The 25,261-nt window shown below is 41.8% G+C and overlaps 2 protein-coding genes across 14 annotated transcripts in view; one reads left to right on the top strand and one right to left on the bottom strand.

Moving 5' to 3' along the window:
• Positions 1 to 3,627, top strand: LOC145643256 (uncharacterized). Of its 2 annotated transcripts, XM_081698794.1 has the most exons (5): positions 1 to 339; positions 457 to 558; positions 672 to 764; positions 2,394 to 2,541; positions 2,879 to 3,627. In XM_081698794.1, the coding sequence occupies exons 1-5, from the start codon at positions 192 to 194 to the stop codon at positions 2,985 to 2,987; spliced, it is 600 nt and encodes a 199-aa protein (XP_081554920.1). In that variant the 5' UTR covers positions 1 to 191; the 3' UTR covers positions 2,988 to 3,627. The 2 variants fall into 2 exon arrangements, with proteins under 2 accessions (XP_081554920.1, XP_081554925.1); XM_081698799.1 differs by lacking the exon at positions 672 to 764.
• mrtfbb (myocardin related transcription factor Bb) overlaps positions 3,213 to 25,261 on the bottom strand; it is a 27,835-nt gene continuing 5,786 nt past the window's right edge. For 3 of the 12 annotated variants that reach the window (XM_081698720.1, XM_081698727.1, XM_081698733.1), the window contains exons 2-17: positions 24,569 to 24,645; positions 20,151 to 20,325; positions 13,623 to 13,688; positions 11,971 to 12,026; positions 11,716 to 11,791; positions 11,320 to 11,481; positions 11,002 to 11,174; positions 10,433 to 10,543; positions 9,158 to 9,399; positions 8,391 to 8,532; positions 7,355 to 8,038; positions 7,144 to 7,266; positions 6,671 to 6,829; positions 6,154 to 6,288; positions 5,881 to 5,941; positions 3,213 to 5,786 (exon numbers count right to left, since the gene is read on the bottom strand). In XM_081698720.1, the coding sequence (XP_081554846.1) occupies positions 5,314 to 5,786; positions 5,881 to 5,941; positions 6,154 to 6,288; positions 6,671 to 6,829; positions 7,144 to 7,266; positions 7,355 to 8,038; positions 8,391 to 8,532; positions 9,158 to 9,399; positions 10,433 to 10,543; positions 11,002 to 11,174; positions 11,320 to 11,481; positions 11,716 to 11,791; positions 11,971 to 12,026; positions 13,623 to 13,688; positions 20,151 to 20,295 (2,808 nt within the window). In that variant the 5' untranslated portion in view covers positions 20,296 to 20,325; positions 24,569 to 24,645 and the 3' untranslated portion in view covers positions 3,213 to 5,313. Of the gene's footprint in view, positions 5,787 to 5,880; positions 5,942 to 6,153; positions 6,289 to 6,670; positions 6,830 to 7,143; positions 7,267 to 7,354; positions 8,039 to 8,390; positions 8,533 to 9,157; positions 9,400 to 10,432; positions 10,544 to 11,001; positions 11,175 to 11,319; positions 11,482 to 11,715; positions 11,792 to 11,970; positions 12,027 to 12,129; positions 12,223 to 13,622; positions 13,689 to 16,124; positions 16,380 to 16,651; positions 17,053 to 20,150; positions 20,378 to 24,568; positions 24,646 to 25,261 lie in introns of those variants that run through there. The other 9 variants (XM_081698721.1, XM_081698736.1, XM_081698741.1 and 6 more) reach the window with 7 other exon arrangements.

The raw sequence follows: 25,261 nt of genomic DNA on the forward strand, positions 1-25,261 counted from the left end.
TGTAAATTTTGTTTTCCCGGTAATACTCCTTAATTTTGTCAATAAAGTTCTTAAGTTGTGATGTTATTAAGTAATTAAGTAATAATAAGGCTGCAGTTGATGCTCAAGGTTGCGCAGGAGCAGGATCTTCAGGGTTTGGAGCTGTGAGGAAGTTGGGATAAAGATCACTTGCATCTTCCTTGGCATTCAGCATGCCTGAGAAATCAAAAGAGTTTCAGCTGGAGATGGTTTTCGCGGAGCTACAGGAACTGGCATTCCGCAGGGAGCATCTCACAAACCGGCTCAATCTGTTGATTATGCTAACGGAATTCCGGCAGAATGCTGGCCTTCATGAGGAAGGTTAGTAAGGCAAGACTGGACATTAATTTCAGTTACTGAAAAGTTGTAACCATGCAAAATTAGCTGAATAATTATAGCATGTGTTTAAGATGAACTGATTGTCATTGTTGCCTGTAGTTGATGAAAAAGAAGGCATTGCGGAAGAACTTAAGAAACTTTCAGAAAGGAAGAGACAACTGCAACAATTGCAAGAAAGACTTGAGTTTAAACATTTTACAGGTAATGTTCAATGCTGGACGCTGATCTTTAATGCTGATTTCAGCCATTTGCTCAATTGAACAGAATTTTACATATCACAATGTATTATAGCATATTTTAAAATGGTGTTATAGGTGGTACTTTCACCACCGTTCCGATAGATGAGCCTACCACACCTTCATCTATGGGTACTGAAATATTTTTTGTGGAACCCCCACCCTATCCAGGTTAGAAAACTTGATATTTAATTATCTAAGTACAATGTAAAATATCTCAGTAATATGTCTAGAGTAAAAATATTTGCAATATCTATAGTAATGCTGTCTTGGTGTTAGGAAAAAAAAATAGACATTGTACATGTATTAACTAATACGTAAACATGATGGGGCAGTAATGGGGACTCCACCTGTTTGCTACAGGTGGGGGACAAAGCAAAAGAAACACCAGGTGATAATTGGGCCTACATCTATTGCATGTATATACACTTTTATACATGTGCATATACATTTAGTTTGTTTAGTTTGTTACTAGCATCGTTCAGTGTTGCTATCAAGTTGCTGAGTTTCCAGCTGAAGTTGTCATGTATAAACATACTCCTGCTGCTACCCACGTGCATTTTGTCCTCTGGGGTTGGAATTAGTGGAGGTGATGGAGGAGGGTTTCACCTGAATAACTGCAACTTTTGGTTTCGCCTTTTTCAGCACAACAGTGTCAGGGTATGTATGTGCATGATGAGTGATTTGTGTATGAATTAACGCCTACACCAGAGCTAGCAAAAGATGTTGAGTTGATTTTATATGCAGCATTTTAATCTGGACTAAAGTTTTGAATGAAAACTATTTGCTGAAGGTGCATTTAGAAGAAGTGTAATTGTTTTATTCATTTATTTATTTTTCTTTTGGAAATCCTATGAAGCCTGTCAACTTTCATTTATATTTGTATTGAAAAAAAATAAGCATAAATCATTAGATTAAAATGACTTCAAGACTGAAAAAAACATCAGGTGTGTCCACTTTTTGACTGGTACTTTACATTTTTGTGGATCCATGAGCCAAAGTGGACGATGTCATTCATGAAACATGGAGTAGTTGAAAAAAAAGATAATATGAACTTCCATGTGAATGCTGGAAGACACTTTCGGTGGTCCATTTTAGATTAATTAAACACTCAACAAACTCTCAGTAACATTAGTGGTGTAGTGGTAGTGAAGAATCTGCTATGCCTGGGAGCTGGCTCTTTGGTCTAGTGGTCAGGGTATGTATTTATCGTGCTTATAGGACCCAGGTTCAAGATGACTGTAGGTGCATATATTTTGGGATATGTATGTATCAGCTTAGTCCATATTGATCCTGATATTTTGCCTTTTCTTCTAATCAAAATTGCTCAAGAATTTTCAGATTGGATGGAAACCTTTGTGTACCACCACAGTGTAGTTTAGGGTTGTTGTTCTGTTGAAAGCTAAACTCTATCCCAGTCTCAAGTCTTGCAAACAGGAAATGATTTTCTTTAAGAAATTAACTTTATTTGGATTCATCCACTTGGCCTTCAACATTGACCAGTTTCTAGCCAAAAGGCTCTTTGCAAGATACTACCACCACCATGCTTCATTGGGGATAGTGTTGTCAGGGTGGTGAGCACTGTTGTTTTTCTACTAAATATGATGCTTTACATCTAGGATTTCCCAACCCACTGCATCATTTTGGGTTAATTTGTGTAAGAATGACATATAATCCAAATCATAATCAATTTCACTTAGGTTTTAACACTACCAAAATTCAAGGAGAGACCATACTTATGTAATTAAAGAATTTTAAGTTCTCAAGAATTTACATCTGTCATATGTCTGTCTGATTCAGCTCCTCAGGTGATTATGGACGTATCAAAACTGCCCCCATGTTCCTCTCCAACAAGATGCCCCCATTGTGAACAGTTTGTTACTACAGAGGTGATCACCATGACAGGGAGCACAGCCTGGCTAGTGTGCCTTGTATGTGCTTTCCTTGGGTGAGTTTCATCACATGTGATTACATGTTAGAGCAGGTAAAACATAGAGCTGACAACACCATGGCCCTGGGTTCTGTTCCCAAGGACCACAAATTCTGTCATACTGATAAATATATAAATGTATATATGTATGTTACAGTATTACCATTCTCATTAGTGGTCAGACCTTTTGTAAATTGCTGGCATGTTATTCCTGTTCTATTTACTTTATTCAGCTTCAGGGCAAGTAAAGGGATAGAAGACATTGATGGTGTATGTGTGAGCACTGAGCATAGAAAAAGCATGTGGTTATAAAGGGCTATGCCCGTTTTATGTCTTCTTTACGATCCTTGTTCAGATGCATAGCAGGCTGCTGCCTCATTCCCTTCTGCATGAGTAACTACAAAGACATTGTACACAAGTGTCCAAAGTGTCGCAGTCAGATCCACAAGTGCACCAAGCTTTGAGTGTGGAGGATTTCAGCAATGAAGTGCCTTGTTTCCCAGACAGCTGAGTGAGTTTTTCAGCTGGTTGCAAATGGGACCATCAAAGGATTAAAGTACAATGTTGACTTTGTTAAGAGCTCGAAAGGTTGAAAGCTTCACTGCTCTTCATGAAAGAGACAAACTCTTAGCATGTGATACAGACTTCTAAAGTTTTTAAAGCAACAAAGATTTTAGAGATTGTGTTGCTGGGATTACACTGGGAACAAAGGAAGTCTGTTCCTTTTTTAATGGTGCAAGTCTGTATATACAATAAACATATGTACAAAAACAATTATTTACAGTTGCATATGTGCCAAAGTTATAAACTGAATATAAAGAAATATTTACACTGTGCAAAAAGATGTATTGTATTCTACAAAGTCAAACTATATACCAAGTTTTATCAGCTATTATTGAAAGGTTTTCCAGCATGTACTCATTTTTGCATAATGGGACCTGAAAGTGTTGAAAGACCTCGGTCTGTAATAACTTGTAATGTTGCACACAGTAGCGACTGGATGTAGACAGGAAGCCTGCTGTGTTTCTGATGAAGGTCTACATGCTGTCCAATAGAAAACCTTTAACTCCCAACAGCATAAATAAAGGAGAATGTGTTTGCTGATCTTTGAGAAGTGTCCTTTGTAAATATATATTGTAAAAGGGAATTTACAGGAATGTTTTTTCAAAGGCTCAACATTATCTATGTTGTGCATGAGATAAGAAAAAAAAGTAATCTGTTCATTCCCTCTTTGGCAGAAGGCTGAAATACATCCAAATCATTATGTAAATTACATTCAGCACATTACATTACATATCATAGGTTTGAATGTGTGGTAAATAGTGAATAGATTGTTCAGATACGTATTCTAGATACGGGTAAACTGCTGCATATTTGGCACCACTTGAAAGCCAGCTTTCAATAAGCATACAGTGGCATTTTCAGATAACAGATTATGGTCAACATACTACCAGCCTTCCTAGCTGCCAAGCCAAAGCCAAATAATACTGTAGCTAAAACAAACAGTTCACCAGTTCATCCTAGCTCATTCAAATGTCTGTTTTCAGTATTTCCACGAGGTGGTGCTATATTTTCACATTTTACCATAAAGGGTAAGAGAGATTTCTAAAGACCATTTTTATATAAAATGAAGTAATTAATTACAGATAATCTTAAATTTCATTTAATGCTTAAGATCTTTGTGAATCAGCAACATTAGCACCAAGACACACTGTGGCTCCAAGTAATCCAAGTTCTCATGCCTCATCCATCAGAAATATTACAAATATACCACTGGTCTTTGTTCCCAAAGCTATTAGTGCAGCAGTTCTTACTCTGGTCCACAATTCCTGCTGAAAGCAGCACTCCTGCTAAACAACATGAATATTCTTTTAAATGATCAGTAATGGCTCTGTACCCACACAGAGGCTGGGCTTACACTGTTCACGTTCCCTTCTGCTGAGGATGAATATGGCCTGGCTAGCCTTGATCACACAAGTAGGCTCTTTAGTTCTCTGTACAGTGACCCCAAGCTGGACTTGGTAGGCAAACTCATTATGACCCTAGCAGAGCAGGCGTGCTGTTGTCAGGAATACTGCATGTCTGACAAGCTGAGGGTCCCTAGCACTCCTACTCTGAGTGGCTATGACCCAGGAGCTTAAGGCCTTCACAGCAAAAGGAAACTCAAGAATGTGTTCAGTGCTTTGGCATTGTAAGCCTCAATGACATGCCAGCATGACTCCATGCAATGAGGAGTAGATGCTAATGTAAAACTTTAGTTGCCAAATTTTATGCATAAATATTCTTGTGCTGACCACAGTACTAATGTTAAAATAGGGACTTTTTGGACACGATTACAAAAATGCACAATAAACCATGTGCCATTGACATAAGAAGGTCAAGGAAATGAGATAACAGAGTGTAACAGAATGTATCTGACATTTCAAAAGGAATATGCTAAGCCATAATTCTAAAACATTCTATAAGGTTTTTTTCAATAATGACACAAAAGCTGCCAAAGCCATGTGAGTCTGTAACATAAAACTACCTTGAAAATATCAGAAAATAATTTACAAAAATATCCAACATTCTTTCTGTCTTGAAACATACTCATTAGTGCACAAGATCTTAAGGATATCTGGTATAGATGAAAAGAGCAGGTGCTTAACTGCTCACGGTCAGTGTCTAGCATGTGCACTGCAACAATTCTGTAGCATCTGCAAGAGATCTTTAGTACTCAGTGCATTAATCATGTCTAGGTCGGTTCGAATATCTGCTCAGGCCTGTGTCAGAAACTGTGTGGTCATCCCCTCAGTTCCAGTGCAGATCACGCGTGTCCAAGAATTCAGAGGAGAAGACACCAGCGACTGCAGAGATGCCCACTGGTCCAGGTCCGGTCAGGTCCAGCCACTCCATGTGCTCCAGGGTGGGGTCGTGCAGGTGGAGGGGCGCCGGCGGTGGTGAGGGGGAGAACCCCAGCTCACTGGTGTCTACGGAGGAGTTAGGCTCCAGGAGCTGGCTGTGCAGCTCATCCATCAGTTGGAGGGCACGGGGCTCAGCCTCTGCTGAGAGCGAACTCTCCAGCAAGGCCTCCAGCTGGTGCTCTGTGGCCAGCGCCACCAGGCTGGGCAAAGGTTCTGGGGTAGGACAGGGGATGCGGGCCACCTGGACTTGCGCAGGAGGCCGTGAAAGCACAGTGTTGACAGGGAGGGTGGTCACGCATGCTGTCACAGGCAGTAGCGTGTCCAAGGAGAGTGGATCTTGCTGGATCAGGGGGGAGATTTCTGGGCCAGACAAGAAGATAGGATGTTAAAAGAATTTTTGTCTCAAACTATTTGATGGTGAACAAATCCTTTCAAATGTATGAATTTTCCTCACCGCCACTCTCGATCAAGACGTCAAACAAATCATCCATGTGCTGGCTAGTTGCAGTAGGAACCTTTGAGAAATAAGATGATGATCATCTTACATTTATGGCATTTAGCTGACACTTTTATCCAAAGCAACAAACAATTATGACTGAATACATCTTGAGCAATTGAGGGTTGCTGAACAGTGGCAACTTGGTGGGGCTGGGGCTTGAACTAGCAACCTTCTGAGTACAAGTCGAGTGCTGGGCATTACAGAGCATTGTAAAGCCCTCACCGTTACCTGCATGGTAGCCTGAAGTGCTCTGGTCTGTTTTACAGCCTCCTCATAGCGGGGTGGGTCTTTGCTTTTGGGGCTGTGATGGTTAGTGAACGGAGATGGTGGTAGGATGTAAACAGGCGGGTGAGGTGATGGACACTAATGTGGAAATGGAGACAAGGAGCAAAGGGATTTATTAAGCAGACAGAGTGGGAAGCAAACCTCTCTTTTACTAGATCAATTCAGCTGTTCCAAACTGATGTTATACTCAAGGGGTGCGATAGTGGTACACTAAGAGAGGGCAGAAGGCCTGCAAGTATTTGCGATTAATCCCACAACCCTTTTTTACTAGTCAACACCTTCAACCTTTAGGCTTTGTTCATTATTTGTCTAAGAGTAAGACTGCACTTATGAATTTACTTCCTCATACATGCAGTTATATACTACAAATCCCAAAGTGTGTATTCTGTGATGCATAAAAAAAACCACAACCTTAGAAAAGCTTCATGTAAAACAATTCTGTAAATGCAATCAGTCTTACTTTGGTGGTGAGGCCATTAGGGGCAGAGTGTCCTGGCGAGACCCTGGGAGAGCAGGAATCTGGGGAGTTGGTGAGGAAACACTGGGCCACATCATTGGGCTGGCTCTCCTTTAGCCCCGGCTGGTATGCTGAATCTGTGCTGGTGCACAGGGACATTGCCTGTGGGCAAAAGCACTGCAGTGAGGTGTGCTGGGGCAAAGCTTGTGAGTTCATGTTTGTGTGTGAGAGAGACTGGCTAGAAAAGTGTGACTGCCACCTATTTATCACTCTGCTCATGGCCAAGCTGGTGCCACAGTTGTGATGCTGCTAGGAGAGGAATTGCAATGCTGTGGAGGTGGGGGAGTTAAGTGAGGACCACAGTGTGGGAATAAGGGAGAAGCTTTCCATCTCAGCGACCGAGCCAAGTCGCCCACCAAAAAGGAACCAAACCAGTTTTGATTTTGATGGTAGCATGTGGGGATCCTGGTGCTTACCTGAGGTGCAGCCTGAGCTGGATGACTGTGCTGCTCTAATGCTGCATTCTCTATTTTCAGCAGTGAATTCTGTTGGGTGTCCTTGGTCGGGTTGGACGGCGCAGTTTGGAGAACCGGCTCCGTCTGCACAGACATAGAGTGCTTACGATGGACATGTGCATGCCAAACTAACATGACCACATGATGAAGTGTGGACTGAGTGAGTAGTGACCTGTGCAGTGGATGTGCTTGGCCCTTGGAGGGCTGGGGTGAACAGGACGTGACCTGGTTGAGTGAGCACCGTTTGGGGCTGCTGCAGCCTCAGTGGCACCTGCGTAGGGCCCACATAGAACTGCTGCACATGTGACTGGGGTTCCTGCTTTAGCCCTGCCGGGGGTTCCCCCAGAGGGCAATGAGTAGAACTGCAGCCAGGCAAGGCCTCGCGCTCCTGTTTGATTAGAGCTGGGGGAGCCGGATCAGCCTGCTGCGTCGCCCCCTGCTGGCTCCTCTTCTCCACCTCCAGTTGCATCTTCAGCTGCTCCACCAGGCGTTGTTCCTGCTCCAGTTTGCGCATCAGCTCCTTGATCTGGCGCTCCTTCTCATGGAGACGTTTGTCCTTCTCATGGAGACGCTGGTCCTTCTCAGACACTTGGGCTTCCACTGCCTCCTCCGCTTTCAGAGGCAGGGTCCCTGACACCGCTGTCTCCTCTGAAGTTACCGGGGACACTGGGGGAGTTGTGCTCAGGCATTCAGGCTGCTCACTGGTTGTCAGTACGGTGATGTTCACGATTGTGGCAGGCTGGCCACTGGAGGTGGTGATGCTCTCCTTGAATGGCCTGAGCCTCTCGATGAGATCCGTTTTCGTTCCAGACACAGGAAGGCCACGAAGTTTCAGCTCCATTTTCAGCTCAGCCACCTGGCACACACAGAACACCTTATTATTTATTTAGCTTTATCAAACTCAACTAATAATTAATTAATTAATAGCCATCTAATTATTGCTAATTAGCTAAAAGCAAATACTGTACTTATTAAATAATAATAAATATTGTTATTTATAACAATTATTTAATTATTTAAATAATTAGCTATTTCTAATATTTAGAGAAGGCCTCTATTTTTTATTAGCCATACTAACATTAAAATAATCCTCTCAAGAATTTGATTTATTCATTGATAAATACTGGACACAAAACACTGCAGCACGTATCTATATCATGTAGATTGTTTTATTTATGTTAGCAAATGTACAATGATGATCAGCACACCTTCATCTCATCCAGGTTGGCAGGCAGTGGGCTAGGCTTGCGGCTGCTGCTGGTGTGGTTAGGCCGTGTGAGATTGGTGCAGGGCGGCGACACTACGGCAGGAGGGTGGAGGGCATGCCCGCTCTGGGTCTCAGACACAGGCCTGCCATACACACAAGACAAAGGTGGGGGGGGGGGGCAGTTAAAGGGGGACTTCCTGGATCCTCATCATTCACAATCAATAAGCTGCATCTAGGACAATAGCAACAGAAGGTGACTTGGCACAAAACAGGAGTGTGGAAGAATGTGTGGAAGTGTCATGTGCTGGTGGAGGCACTGACGTGTTAGGCCAGATTGACTGGCGAAACCGTAGCATTCAGAAGTCATAAATCAGCACTTTATGTCTTTGTATTCTGCTCAGCCTTACATAAGAACTGTCGCTGAGTGAACCAATCCCTTACCACGGTCCTTAATCCAAGCGTCAGACCCGATATACCACAATGGTGAGCAGAGGTCGGAGCTGTGCTCCAGCCGACAGTGAGGTGAATGGAAAAACTCTACTGTTGTTAATAATGTATGAGGAATTTAGCGTTACACACATGTTGTACTCAGATTACTCATATGTGTAACATAGCTGGAAAAAAAAGTGATTCTGAAATATGCTAAATGATTAAGCCACATCTGACCCGAAGGTGCAGGAGGGCATCGTGGAAGCACAGGGCCGAACTGCTGGCACTGGCACAGGTACAGACACTGGTGCTGTCACATACTCTGGCACTGGCACACACCTGCAGGGGGCTGGTAAAATGGCCTGGTAGCTGTGCTGCTGCTGGCTGAGGATTTGGAGGTGCAGGAAGTGCTGCTGCTGCTGCAGCAGGCGGGCATAGGCTGAGTCCATGTGCGCCTCGCTGGGCTCCTGCTTCTGGTCTGGTGGGACATACTGGTGGTACTTCAGTGTCCGCACCCTTGGTTTGGGCTCCTTGCTCTTTTTGCTGCGGCTCTTCTCACTGCTCAGTTTGGGCTGGCTTTGCTGGAACAGGAAGGAGGTATGAGGGAGACAGAGGGCGGGCAGGGCAGGTTTAAGTCAGGGAGCACACCAGCCAACGCACACCTGTAATCACACGATTAAGCATAGCCTGACTGACTGGGCGTCAGCACCAACACTGCAGCCCTTGACTGAGAGATTTATGGGTAAAGCCACGACGCTTCACACACACTAGTGAATAGGTGGGCCGCGAGTCAACACCTACCTCAAATGGCAGGATGGGGAAACAGGATGTATGAAGGGGGACATGACCCTTATTGTTTCAAAATACTTGGCTACAGGATACATATGAAAAGCCTGTGAAGGAGACAGCTGAAAGCCACTAATTTATAATAATGTCATTTCAGGCTGGCTTTCGCAAGCACAGAGGCTCAGGTTCACTCTTTCGCCCTGGGGAGGGTGGGACAGCTCTCAGAACAAATATTGGGAATATGCTTTTAAGGGTATGTATTAAGATGAATGTGAAAGTTATTGCCTCACTCCTGGTTCATGGATCTGCACTTTTATCAGCTCCCCACCACAGCAGATGTATAACAAGAGCATTTCGCTTGACCTCCCACTGAAGATAGGAGGCAGCTGCTGCTGTCCCTGGGTTTACTGAGATCTTTGTAGCTTTGTTTTAGCCTAAAGGTACCTCAGGGAAGTGCAATCTCACTGTCAGTCTGTTCTTATTATGACAGACTGTTTAGTATCCCTGGCCTCCACTCCTGGATCCTCCCAGTGCCTCCTGCCACTGCTTGTGTTTCTAAAGAGCTTTACAGAGAGCAGGCCAGATCAAAGGAGTCAAATCAGTGATATTCTATATGAAGATACAGGCCACTATCTTAAAAGCATAAGTGATCAAGGGTTATTTCATTGTAGACAATTATTTTATCTTCCCATTTATCACTTAGTTACAGCTGACAAGGAGGCCTCCTGCAGAACAATAACTACTCTTTTGGGATTGAGTCATCAAACACTGTACACAAGGACAGAAAAACATCATCAGGAAGTAACATCATCCTAGCAAATTGCTCACCTTCACAAGAGTGGGGCCAGGTTTGGTAGGGGCAGCAATGGCGGCCAGCCTAGAAGCAGCAGTGATCTGAGAGTGGACCTGATCTGAGCCCTGGGACATAGGTGGACAGAGCTGAGATAAAGACAGACAGAAACCACAGGGCCAAGACTCTTCAAACGCAAGGGAGAGGAATCTGACACAGAACACAGACTGGATAGATGTCAGAACCACAGCAGAGATGCACCCACTAGCTAGAGTGGAAAGAAGAATAGCTCAACACCATTGTATGTATCAAAACTCTCTGCTGGTTTTAGTCCATTCCTTTGCTTTTCATATTCAAATGAACAGAGTTGTATGGTTTGGGGGTCGCTCATCCTTAATCAACCACCAATTATTGAAATAATATCCAGATGTTGTGTTTCAATAAAAGCAAGCAGTGTTCTTTATAACAAACTTCAGATGCAATATTTAAAAAAAAAAAAAAAATCAGTGTTCTTTGTAAACAAATCTATCATGTGTAGCCAATTGTAGACAACTGCAAACGGTCTATTTTAGGATTAATAGCAGGGAAGACTGTTGGTGAGCATCACCTGAGAGTTGGCACCAGGGCTTGGAGAAGCAGAGATCTCTGGTAGCTTGGCCTCTCTGGGTGACGGGATTGAGCATTGAGATTCCTGACTGTCTGGGTTCTCTGGAGACAGTGCTTCGCTGCTGTCCTCATCAAAGTTATACACGTCCAGGGTCTTCCGGGAGTTCGCCTCTTCTGTTGTGCCATCAGCACAAAAGTAAAGCACAAAGCCATTCTCAATACTCTGTAATGAGATCATATTTTGGGTTCAAGTTGAATATGGTCTCATTACAAAACAGCCTTCAAAGTTATTGCTTTCTTCTATTATAAGACCCTTTACCAATGATGGCCTCCTTAACGCTAGAGTCTACAGGTAGGATGTTCTTCTGTACCAGCTCCAATGGGCCAGGCCTCTGGGCAATCTTCTCATTGAGGTCATCGGCCAGCCGGGCCCTCTTCAGTTTCATCTGGGCAGCCTGCAGTGAGGGTTCTGCCTGGGTCTCTGAAACACACCACCATGAGTGCAAGAACATGCAGAAAGAATGCTTACATCTCTGGTTTTCAACCAGTTCATATACATTAATGCTCTTGTACACAAGTTTGTCTATGAAATGTCCATGGTTTTATTAAACAATACGCAAATTTAATCTACTACATGGCTGATGAGTTATGAGAAATCTCTACAACACTCCTTATCTAGAGCAAATCACAGATAAAAAGTTAGTGGTGTGGTTACCTTGCAGAATATGCATACGGACAAGCTCAGCACGATCAGGCCTGCTACGAATCTTGTGCTTCAGGAAGTTTTCAGTCTGTCCATAGTGAAGTCACAAGAACATCAGAGTGTAAGAGAACAGAATGCCTTGAGCACATCTGAATTATGAACGACCTTCTCTGTATCAGCAGACTTCTCTGTATTGGCCCTGGTTTATGAACCTGTACATTTCTAAAATCCAAATTGATTCTTAGGGGCTGTCTCTGATAATCTCACCCTGGATCTCTCCAGACTTCGGATCTGTTCATGAAACACAGCAGGAGTCTTCAGTGCTATAAAGGGAAATGTACAGAAAATCATGAAGACAAAAGGTTTTTTATCTCTTAGCTAATATCAAAGACCTCTTTGGTTAATTCTAAAATGGGTTTTGCTTACTCTGATAGCAACTCTGTCTAAAGATGTTCACAGTAGATACACACAATCTTCTCTAGAAAAGACCTTTTTTATGAACAGCCATTCCCCCAATGCCTGTTTATGAAAACAAGTTCCTATAATCAATCTTTCATATTTATTTTTATCTGCAGAAGTAAAACTAGTCAGCATTTTGACACACTTTCAAAGAACACACACACTGTGAAGATGAAAGGCTTCTCCCCCAACTTCTAGTTGGTGAGTCAGTTTCTACAAAGCACTGGCTTCTAGAATGAACAGGAAGTGACTCTTTTGTCCACTCATGACAGGCAGGCTAAGCTCTTGAGTCATCAAGTAATCCAACAACCACATTTCAGACAATCTATTTCTGCTGTATCAACCACAGTACATCACCCACTAGCTGCACAGTGCCAGTCATGATGCCATAACAAATACACGTCAGGAGGCAACCATAAGGACTTACTAGAACAGCGAATGAATTGAAAATTTTAATGAACTCCTAATGAAGGCTGAGATAAAATTAGAGATAAGGATTTATAAATGCTCAATTTGGTTTCAACTGCTTTGTGCCTCAGATACACCTCTGAGCAGTATTTCTCCATTTTCAGGACTTATCGCACTTTAATTGTTTGCTAAATAGCAAGATGCAAGTTATTTTGCTTTTGTTTTAGTTTATACTCTGGACATTAAAAGTGCAGTGGGTTTGAGAGGGAAAATATATCGGTATAACTTTCTTTGCACCAGATTTTGCTGTAATCCACTAACAGCAGTGTCCCCAGACGTGCACATTCATCACAAATTCATGTCTCACTAGGTGAGACTGGTCACCCTACTAAAGAAGCACCCAAACATTCCTTTGAAATGCAGTGTTCTAGGCACAGTGTTCCAGGCACATAAACATGTTGTGTTTGATTGATGTTCCTTGTGAGTATCAGATCCAGCTGTAAGCAGAGGGTCTGGGTGCAGGGCTGAGGCAATGGGGCTTTCAGAGCAGCAGAAGCCCAGTGGTTTACTCAAGCGTGGCAGGAGCATGGTGCTCTGAAGAAGCCAATCCTGACGACCACTGGTCTGAGAGGTGGGTGAGCTATATCCAAGCCAGACAGACATCAGTCACACCACTGTTCTCTCTGCTCTCTTATCAGTGTCTATCCTCCACAAACACATTCTTTTATTATAACTGCCCCTCTTACTGGCACTCACGACACATTCCATCCGCCATAGGACACATCAAGAGAAATCTGGGATTTGTGGGCAACACGCTCCACTTTATACCAAGCATGTGGTTGCAAGGTTTGTCTGCGATAATGTGTGCACACAAAATCACTGATAACAGATAATCATTGCCTGAGGCCATGCAAGACTTCAGAAGGGTGACAAACAAACAGGTTTGATCTTGCTTCTCCTTCTGCTGATCATTGTGGGTGGGATTAATAAGATGTTTAATCATTACTGGGTGGCATTTAGCTGTTTTGCTTGGCTGCAGGATAAGTACTCACGTGGCATGATGCCCTGGTCTACAAGCTGCTCCCGTGTTCTTCTCTGCTGGAGTCTGAGCTGCAGGACTGGGAGAGCAGAAGAAACAGCACTGTCATCAGACACACACCTAACCATCCCCTTTTCTCTACATGCAGGTTGAATAAGCGCTCAGTTTCATATGTCCCAAAGTAGCAACACAAGCCAGACACACTGAGCTCGCTTAATAACCCACCATAGCCAAAACTAGAAAAACAGATCATTCATCTTTATAAAAATATTTTTAATACATGATGCACAAACTCACAGCCAAAATAATTCCTTTTATATTTTTAGAAGACTACTTTTATTCCAAAATAATGAAAGCATGAATCAAGGGGTGAGAAAGGGGGACTGACCTCAAAGAGCATGTACACCAAACATGTATTACTGCTACAGAGATACCAGCATAAGCGAGAGAGGGCTTTCTGAGCACATTAGCAGATAAAAAACAACTAATGAAGATCCTGATGGTCTCATCAGTTGCTTCACTATGCTGTCAGAATGGTGTGGGCTGAACAGTATCTCTGTGACGAGCACTGACCAATAAAAAAAAGAACAAACCATGTAGTTTCTGCTCTGCATGGATATGTGCTGATCCACTAAGCTTTTGGAAGCTCAAAAAAAAAAAAAAAAAGATGAAGTCCCAGGCACAGCAGTGAACTGCTGAGTATGAGCAGTGCCTGTAAATCCTTGGACAGTTCTAAATACGCAAGCATGGATGGGTTATTTTGGTATATAACACTACTGCTCTGTAAAAATATTTGAAGAGGAATGACAAGGCGATTGCCTACATGCATTCATGCACACCCTCTCGCGCCCATGCAGAGTCAGGCCCCTGCAGAGATTCTTCTCTAGGCCGACATACTCAGGCCTGACATGCTCCCAGGAGAGTTTCCAGTGTGTCTGCACAGGGCTCTGACTCATCCTGGTGAAAATAAACCCGAGCGCTGTGAGAACAAGGCCTGGGAATAAACGGAGGCAGAGGCTGGCGTGTGGGGAGGGGCCGGCCTGAGAGCAGTGCAGACCTGTGTTCCCTGCAGACCGGCAAGGCTGGGACCTTAGAACCTTAGCAGCCTCCCCCCTCAGCCCTCCAGGCCCAAAACTCTCCATGCCTGTGTTTTCCATTACACCCCTGTGCCAGGGACTTACGTAGGTCCACAAAGAATGCACTTCAGGCTGCCTCTGTTGTGATGCAATAACAATAGTAAAAATCCACCACTACACCGAAAGTGTATTACAACAAATGAAAATTATACTGACTGTACTAGCCACTTGGACTGCAAGGTAATACGGCGGGATAATCGGTGCAGGCATGCGGCCTGCCCGGGAGCTTCCTCGTATGCGCCAGGCCTGATATCCATGCTTACTTTCTTTCGCGTGAACCTTGGCTGACTTGTGTATGACGCAAACTGGGTTCGCTGTCCAGGCTCTCTAACTCTATGATAAAGGTATTCAGTCTCTAACTGTTTCTGCCCAGCTGTCTGATCTGGTTATAATTGCCCCGCCCAGTTGTTCTTAACCGCTCGCAGCAAAAGAGCCTGGAACACTGGACATCGCACACATAAACAAAACCAACTGGCTTTGTTATGGCTACTGAGCCCTTCACTTTGACAAACCTCAAAGTGTTTAAGAAACAGACTGACCCTACACCGGACTGTGTTGACATTACCTCTACAAAATAACCCCTCCTCCCGCCCCGCACACGTGCTTACAGTAAAAAAAAACAGGGATCACATTAATTGCGCAGATCCAAGAGACTAAGTTATGTGTTAGGCAACACTGAAATTAATAAACGGCTATAGACTTTGGGTGATATACTGTATCATCAACATCCCATAAAACAATAGCTCATACGTTAAAGTTACACATGCATCGTTCCCTACATCAAAAGAGAAGACGGTAAATACAGACTTTGTATTTGGATGCACATATAATGCACAGAAAAGGATATGAACAGAAAAGCCTGTCAGCGGAAAAAAAAACTCTCCGAGATCTACTGAAAAAGACGAATGCCACAAATTGGGAAAGAAAAAAAAAGCCGTCGTGTAATTAATCAGAACGTGAGATAACATGAGCATTAAACATTCACACCAGATCAGATAGCATGTACCCACAGAAAATGCCCACCGGGACTCTTTAGGCAACTAATATCAGAATGTTTATCATCATCGTCATCACCGTCATTAATATCGCTATCGATATCGTCCTTGCAAAACTTTACATGCTGTTAACAAGCACTTATTTTGTTGACATACATTGCGAATAAAAAGTTTTAACTAACTTGTATTTGTCTCTAGAAGATTTTAAATATTAAGTCTACCTCAGACGTAATTTCCTCGTTCAGTTATATTTTATATCAGATATTAATATAATTGTAATGACGCGCAAGAATAAATCGGTAATTCCCCAAACAGGATAAAGTGAAATGTAATTTTCAAAGAGCAGACGCGTTAAAAAAAAGCCGGCATAGCTGATTAATTTACCCTTGCAGACGGTTGGCGTTTCAACGTCGAGGCAGGCCATGGAACAGAGAGGGGGGAACCGAATCCCATGGAGCGCCCTCCGCTGCAAGTGTTGTTACCGAGTGGTGATATTTGGCAGAAACAGCCACAACGCGGAATTCAGTTGCAGCCGGGTTGAATTCGCTCCCTTTTTCTCTCCCTTTCTGGTTGCTCTCTCTGCCGCGGCTGAGCCAGTAAGCGACCGGAGGCGGGACAGTGAGCCGACACTGTTAACCCTCAGTATGATATCCTCACCGCGCTCACAACAAACCTCAAAGGACAACCGGGGACGCGACAGTAGTCATACGAAGAAACTTGCTTCGAAAGAAGCGAGCCACAAACCAAAACGTCTAAGTTCCAATTTTCTTTTTTACTTTCATACATTTACTCTATGAGCTCCAGCACATCTTGAGTAAATGAACCGTGAGTTTTTTTTCCCCTTCAAACATTTAATTGTGCAAAAATGACTAAAACAAACACGTAAGTACCCGTGGGACAGCATTGTTTACCTTCTGTGGAGTCCTAAACAGAACACCATTGACATTTCAGCTGTTGCTGATTTTTGGATTTCAAATGACTTCTACATTATTCTTCCAAAAAACGACCAATGCTCCACAGGAAGCGCCGTTTGTTCTTAGCATGAAATGTCATCACTGACATATCATCTCCCAGGTGCAGGCGTACTCCAGGGGGGCAGTGGTAGCTCAGTGGTTACGGTACTTGACTTGTACTCGGAAGGTTGCTGTTTCAAGTCCCACCAAGTTGCCACTGTTAGCCCCCTGAGTAAGACCCGTAATTGCTCAAGTTATACTCAGTCATAACTGTAAATGTCTTTGGATGACTGAGCTAAGTGCCATAAATGTAATCTTAACTGCTGGGAGGGGAAACAACTATTAAAAACAGTTCAGTGATTTAAAATGGAATCATTTATAGGTGCCACTCACGCAACGTCGTTATTTCCCGGAGTAAGGGAAACCGAGAAGAGAAGGAAAAGGAAAAAATAGCGCAAGGAGAATAAAACAGTGGAGCATGATAACGATGAATGAATAGCATTTCCATCCCGTTAGTAATTCTTCGGTACTATGACAGTGAGTCAGCGCCGAGGAGATTAAGAAGCACTGTCTGCAGCACTCACTTTGAATTGAAACCCTATGGATTACAATTCCCTATACAAATCAAATTTACATTTCGGCACAGCTGTTACTTTAGACTATTAGCGTGAACTGGGAAAAAAAAAAGATTGGGAAAAAATAGTTGAAACCATGCGTTTAGTAGAATATTTAGCTCAAAACTACACAATGGTTATAAGAAATATTTAGGCCATTCCTTTTTACAAAACTATTTATCACAAACATTTTGGGGTCATGCCACACCATCTTAACTGGTTTAAGATCTTATTGATCATTCCAGGACACAACTGGTTCTTTTGTTGATCGGCTCCGATGTTTTTCATGACCTTGTTTCATCTACAAGTGTAACATCATATACTGTAGTGAATGATATGGGACATCAAACAGCTCATCTTTATTCGTATGTTTTGATTTTGTTGTTCAATTCAGTGTGATTGTTAATGTGTCTCTGGGACATCCACTTCGAAGCACAGACCTGTTTGCACTGTCAGCGTGTTAGCCAGATGCTCTACTGGAGCATATGCAATACTTACTACAGAAATAACAAACAAAATAGTCAAGGTTTCATACAAGCTATCTAGCTAATAAACAGTTGTGCACACGTTGTGTTTTCGATATGTCCATTTTCATTCCATTTTCCATGTCCATATTTCCATTTTCATGTTTTTCCATTTCCTCACCACCTTTTTTATACTAGCTTGTACAGCATGCAAAATAATACATGTATTAATTTATTGTTATTTTTTGATGTAAGGGATGAAATAGTAAATAAACCTAATAGTATTAAAAAGTAATAAGACATTACTAGAATATGTCACTGAACGCTCGCCTCCCACGAGTCACGTGGTTTGGCCCTCCACATGCAGTGGGAGGGTCTTGTATGTTTACTGTGTTTGTAACCACACCTGCACACATCTGCACCTGGTTTAGTCTCGTTATGTCTATGTGTTTAAACCCAGGCTGGTGGGTGCAGTGTTGTCGGTCACTGTTCATGTTTGCCTTTGTTCATGGTTGTTTTACTAGTCATACGTGTATTCATGTTAACCGTATATGTTAGTGTTGCCGTCGTTAGTGTTCATGCCAGTGTTATGTGTATTCATGTTAACCGTTTATGTTATGTGTGAGTGCCATCGTCGTATGCGTTGTATGTTAATAAACGTCTGTCAAAGTCGAGGGAGTTTGTGCGTCCTGCTCCACGCCCTGCGGCACTCGGGCCGTCACAGAATAACTATTTGGATGATTTTGCTAATCACGTTCTCAATCAATAATCTGTACATGCTAGGGAATACACATTAAAATAACAAATTTTTAATGTTAAATGTTTAGTACATTGAAAATGCAAATGTGAGACATATTCTCACATACACTTGTTTTTGCTGTATCAAAGATTTATCTAACTGCAATACTGTGAGGAGAACAGACTCCAAGCAATCAAACTCGTGCAACATTTTTGTAAGGCGGGGCACATCAAAACCATAGCTTCAGTATTACCTTACTGGAACACCAATAGATTCAAAATGGTTTTTAAGAAGTTATTAGCATAGAGGACTTTGCATGTTTAAATTATTTTGTCAACGCAGTAGTTAGAGCAAATCATGTTTGTCTCTTCATGTGATGATCAGACAAGTAATGTAGAACTTCAGGTAATTCCAAAGGGTTCACAAACTTTGCAGTTGTATATGTTCAGATCATGAGAATTCTGTAGAAATTCTGATGGACACATTTTATCTTTAACACAACCTGGGGAAACATGAAATCCAGAAGAGGAAGAGATTGTTACTGAAGCCCAGAATTTGATGTTCTCATAAACTGGGACTAATTTAAAATTGGGGACAGTCTGAGTTCAGTTGAATTAATTCCAGAATTTAAAATTATCTTGAAGAAAGGTCAGAGTTGACACATCACAGCAATATAATTTCAAGGCCTCAATGAGCCGTGTGAACATTATGATGTCCTACATTATTTGGAACCCTTTATTATGACAATACCAGAGGTTACGGCTTCTGGGTAATGATTTACCAGACATGAACCAGTGTAAACAAACAAAGACATTCCTTTTTCATTTTTGAGATAGCAGCCTCAGTGAGTCATGATTTCAATTGTTTTTCCAAGCAGCTGTGCTTGTGGGCTGGGCTTGGGGGTTGTCAAATGACACATGATTGTGGTTGGATGAAGGGCCCTGGGTTCTAGGGTGATGCGATCCTCGCTTCATCCCCTCTGCAGCCCCGACGACCAACCTCAAGTGGTTGTCTCCCAGGCAGGAGTGGCCAATCAGAGGATAATGCTGTGCTGCAGGATCCCAGGGGCCAAATGGATGTGAAATTGTTGGTGGCTCTACTGGGGTGTTGTTTAGTACCAGCCTGCCCGGCAGGTCTCCTCATTATGGTTCACATGCCAGGAAAACATTTACAGCCAGGAGCTTTGGCCATGATTGTGAGAACCAGGCAAAAACATGGACATGAGCATGGGAACAAAATGTCACAGTGACCAGAGGCCTCAAGAACCCAGTGAAGCTTTTCAGCATCGAGAAAGTCACAGCTGAGACAACAATCAACATCATGGAGTGCAGTTTTAAGACCATTTAATATTGGAGCACTCTGGCAGTCGAGGCTGACACAAAGATATATCGTATTAGTTTACCACTCATGCATGCTAAAATGAGCCAAAAACCCCTACACAAGAGCAAAAGGGGCCATTTAAGATGTGATTATATGTTGGAATCTGCATGCAATTCCAGTGCAATTCCCCCACTTCTCTCTCCACAAATTTCTCATCTGTCTGGAGGGGCTTATTTTCTCAGTGACAGAACAGGGCTGGAGTTCAGTAGACGATGCGGACGCAAAACTGCATGCTGCCGTGTTTTGGGGCATGCTCTTACCGCTCTTTCGCTCCTTGATGGGTGGAAGACTCTGACTTGACTGCAAGGAGAGCTCCTCCATATTGTGGGTCACAGCCTCACTCCTTGGACTCGTAACCAGAACCCCCTGGTCCCGCTCAGCTCCTAGACTCCCCTTGGGCTCCATGTCTCTTCAGAGGCAGGACCAAGGGTTGCCCTGAAAACAAGAGGGGATGGGGGGCAGCAGTTTGTGGCAACCTCACACTGCGCTGTGTAAAAAAAAACCAAGCAAAAAGTTGGAATCATTTTGGAATCATTACCATGAATTGACAATTTGGTTAAGGGTTTAAGGGCTTGGATTATGGCCCAGCTGGATTGTTCAGTAAGCTTTATAAAGATTTTTTTGTACACATGCTACTTGCAATTAATGTTTTTATTTTTCAGAGGCAAACAAATGTGAGTAGTAAGAGTTCCACACATAAATAATCATAATATTCATAAATCAAATTGAATCGGTACTTCAAAGTCAAACGTGCATCATTATGCCACGAATACCTAAATTATTAAGACTAATTGTACGTTTCGTTATGTGCTAACAAATGAATTAATGAATTAATTATTGATGGCTATTATTACATTACTGTTATTACATTACTTTCTCTTCTGTATCATGTGAACTTATTCAAATAAACAGTTTGATACCCAGGAACATTCTTCCTTAAGATAGTTAGCTTTGGCAACCCACCTCCACCCAGTTCTTGCACACAATACAAGTTTCAGTAAACCCTTGCATGATGTACTTCTGTTAGTGATCTGAAGAACTGCATGTGTCTTTATATGCTCCCTATCCAGCACAGTGGTACTGGTCTTGAAAGAAACTCTGGGAGAACTGGACAGACGCTGCATATGCAGCATAAGTTCCATATGGAGCAAGAATAACTAGTAAATCATTACTGTGCTAGATGGTGTGATCAATGAATCATTTCTACAATTGAAGTGGAAAATGCAGATAACAGAATGCCAGTACGAGGATGATGACTACTTTTAGCTACTCTTTATTCTTTTCTGATTTAGGAGAAAAGAACATGATTAATTGATTACTAGGAATTCAATCATAACAAGAATTGCTTTACTTAATGTCTAGTATGAAGGATTGGAAAAGCAGGATTGCATCAGCTTCTCACAGGAAACACTCTATATGCAGAGAGGACAGGTCTGCATCCTCTAACATGATGGGGTTTTAGATAGTCTCTTAACAAGCCCATCTCTGTGAAATAGAGAAATGTAAAAGTGGAGCTAAAAAAGTGACAACGTAAGGTTTCCAATCAAGGTTGGGCTTTGGTGGAGGGCTACCAACTTCGTGGCATGTAAACACGTGTGCCAAATCTGAGCAAGACTCGACCAGGAGCAAATGGATTTTAGCTGCCCTAAACAAGCCAACACTTGTGTATCTTACAGATAGTGTAATGTGTGTGCACATCAGCCTTTGACAGAGAGAGAAAAGTGGTTTATGATGTGTGAATGGGGTCAAGGCAGAGTGAGACTGATGACTCCAGAAGGCACGCATGCCAAATTTTGTGAAGGAGCAGCCTGGGAGTTGATAAGTTTTCACTGTTTTGAACAAAATATCTCTAGTTTATGTCACCAAAGCCCTTGGGATAACTATGATGTACTTGATAAGACTGTTATACTTGACAATGCTGATATACCTCTTAAGATGATCTAGTTTAGTTAGTAGAACAGCTTTGAAATGTATTGTAACATCCCTTATTAGTCACAGTAGATCAAACTTGGCATGATGACACTAGGACACTGTGTACCTGGGTGTAAGGTTGGATAAAGGGCTGAGGATTTAGAGCTTATTTTATGGAAAGTAAATGTTAAGATATTTTGGATAAAATGATGGATACATTTTTGACTCTTCTGAGCTCATTAAGCATATGTTTGTAAAAGATGGCCATTGACATGTTTTTGAATACTTTTTTAATGAGCAGCTTTTTGGAAAAAATGCAAATTAGCTGTAAATCTCACAGATGTTTATGGTCCATAAGGCAAGTTTGTGTGTCTTCATGCAAGAAATCTCAATCAAGAATTTTCATTCTATGAGGTTATCACACCACTATGTAACACTGCTATGAATTTGATACTGTCTTGAAGACTACTGAACAACTCTGTATAATTTTCATGATGCTGAAAGTCTGATGAGACTTGTTCCAAACACTGCCTTGCTCCTGTCTGTTATGACATTGTTTTTACTTTTCACATGCCAATTCAGGTGTGTTAAGAGCAGGTTTGAACAGTCTTAGGATATAGATCAAAGTAATGCAATCCTCTATTAATGTCTGAGAGCAGAACAGAAATCACACTCAAAACAATATGCTGGAAAATCAGCATTTGTATCATCATTTGGTCATTAAAAAATGCATTTCATTTTATAACTCTTATATCTCATTATCCTTAACTTACTTGGATTTAAAACAAACTGAATTCTGAGATGGCAAAAGGCTCAGGCTAATAGTTGACAACTGTCCCGTATACAAATATAGTGGAAGAACTCAAGAAACTGCCATGTTATAACACCTGGATTCTATGTCTCAGTGAATGGCCAAAATTACAGTCATCAGAAAATTGCAAAGCTATTAAACTGTACGTGTTTAGCCTGTATGTGAAATATACCAGATTCTTATTTTCATTAGCTTTTTCCCAAATTTGGTCATATATATATATATATATATATATATATATATATATATAGTGTGCCAGGAAAGTTTGAACTGAAATGAAATTAAAAATCCCTCAGAATAATCTATTTCACTAGTTTATGAACACAGACCTCATTTTACAAAACATATCAACAAAAAATGTGTTTTTCCACAAAAACCCAACCAACTAGTGAATCATTAAATCCTTACTTGATCCAGAACCCAAAGTAATGATGCTTCAAAACCAAACCAACTAATTGATTCAGGCAATCTCCCTGCTCTCCAGCACTTTAAGACAAATTCCAAAGGCTGCCAGCAACAACAGGACTCTAAACCCACTTACAAAGGAACTTAAATGGCTTAAATGGTGACAATTCCAAGCTGTGTTTCTACTCAGATGGTGCAACTTAAGATAGGCCATCCTTTATGAATTAATTATGATGCAATTAAGCTCAGATGAGGAATACATCCACCTCATCATCTGTTCTTAAACAGAAGCTGAATTTCGTTTCAATGGATTAACTGGGTGGGAGTCAAAAAGGGATTCTGATGGGACAAGACAGATGCACTGGTGGGAGGTGAAGCTATGGGTGCAATTTTTTCATGTCAGAGAATCAGTCCTTCCCTTGGCTAGCTCACTGCTTCATGCCAAACTGAAGACAGAGTGATTAGGTCTTGGCACAAGCACAATACTTCTTACCCCACTCTCACCAAGATATACCCCCTGCCATGTGTAATGTGCTGAGCACATCCAAGATAATCTCTCTCTCTCTATCTCTCCCTCTTTGTGTTAATTGCAGCAACTAGCAAGATATGGGATTGGATGATGGATTGCACTGATGTAAGAGATTAGACGTTGATTACAAGTTAGTTCAAACATCTTGTTTAACCCTATGCATTATATGAGTTTGTTAACGTGGATCAATTACTTAGGCAGATGCTGCCAGTAATCTTACCATTTAATCAGCTGTAAATTATGAAAAATGACAGCGGATGTTAGCCTTTGGCATCTTTACCTAAGGATTTATGCACAGTTGATTCAAGATGAACAGCACTGGGCCATTTCTGCTTGTTGCTCCTTCACTGAGGGATATCCCAAATAACAGCCACCCCCACTTCTGTGTTAACCCCTCCCTGGGGTCTGCTTCTAGCAAGGCTAATGGTGGGAAAAGCAGGGGCTGAACCCTGAGGACCATGGCCCAGTCTTTGAAGACATGCAAATCACAGATGCCTGGAGCAGGCTTTGTTGGGGCATAAACTAGGCACAATGCTATTTGCAGCATGTGGGTGTTTAGCTTTTCACAGGAAAATCTAGACAATAGGGTGTAATAAAGAACCTACTGGGTTAGCTGTGGAGAGAGTAATTACTGTATGCAATCTGAGAGCACTTCATAACTAGTTGAAATGCATACATAATGCTATACACTTCTAAAACCTTAGACTCTCATCCCAGGTTTGTTTGGAGGTTAGGGAAAATGCATAAGATGGTCAGTAGGTGGTGCTGTGATCATGATGTGGTGAAGAGGGTTATCACCTGAACACTTGTGCAGCTACCAGTACCAACTTCAGAAGTCATAATGCAGCTTAATGCTGTCAGTACTTATAATGCTTGGAGAGCTTTTTCAAAATCTATTTTCACTGTCTTTCTTATTTGGAATTTAAAAGAAGAAAAACATTGTTCAGGGAGAATTGATTACTGATATAACATATTAATTTCATATCTTACAATATCTCTGTGAGAACAGAGCTGAAGGTTACCTGACACAGGAGAACTGGTGGAAAAGGACCGTCTGGTTTATGCTGGTGCTATCAGAGCACACTAGGTCATGATGCCTCTGAAACAAGAAGTATATTGTTTTATATTAATAAAAAAGGGTAGCTACAACATGTGATGCCCTGACAAACAGCAAAAAAAAAAAAGAAAAAAAAAAAGGGTATTTACTAAATGTTTTGATTAACTAGTACTAAGGAACATACAATCACTAACTTCTTGAAAGAGATGTTGAAATAAGCTTCATGAGAAAGAAGTATTTAGGTTCAATTTGGTCAAGAGCACTGAATGTTAGTGGGATAATGCCACTGGTCTAGAACTCTTCTTCTTCTTGTTCTTGTTCTTGTTCTTCTTCTTCTTCTTCTTCTTCTTCTTCTTCTTCTTCTTCTTCTTCTTCTTCTTCTTCTTCTTCTTCTTCTTCTTCATGTGGACTGCTGGAGTGCATACTGCACCTCTAATAGGTCTGAAGCCTACCATTATATATTTTTAAATGAGTAGTATCATTCATCAACATAAATGTTTAAACTAGTAGTATCATACAGTGGTGACGAACACCTGAGAGGGAATTTTTAAGCAGGATTGCAGCAGTTTACTCATTGAGGTAAAAAAGAATATTTGAAAGAATTTTTGATGGAAAATAAATATTTTATAGATAAACAAATCCCTGCTTCCAATGACAA

The sequence above is a fragment of the Electrophorus electricus genome, chromosome 2 (assembly GCF_041902795.1).
Source record: "Electrophorus electricus isolate QZ-2024a chromosome 2, ASM4190279v1, whole genome shotgun sequence".
Taxonomy (NCBI): Eukaryota; Metazoa; Chordata; class Actinopteri; order Gymnotiformes; family Gymnotidae; genus Electrophorus; species Electrophorus electricus.

Coding starts and splice junctions, on each gene's coding strand:
- LOC145643256 (XM_081698794.1), top strand. CDS start 192: ATGCCTGAGAAATCAAAAGAGTTTCAGCTGGAGATGGTTTTCGCGGAG. Junction 340..456: donor TGCTGGCCTTCATGAGGAAG/GTTAGTAAGGCA, acceptor TGTTGCCTGTAG/TTGATGAAAAAGAAGGCATT. Junction 2,542..2,878: donor CTTGTATGTGCTTTCCTTGG/GTGAGTTTCATC, acceptor ATCCTTGTTCAG/ATGCATAGCAGGCTGCTGCC.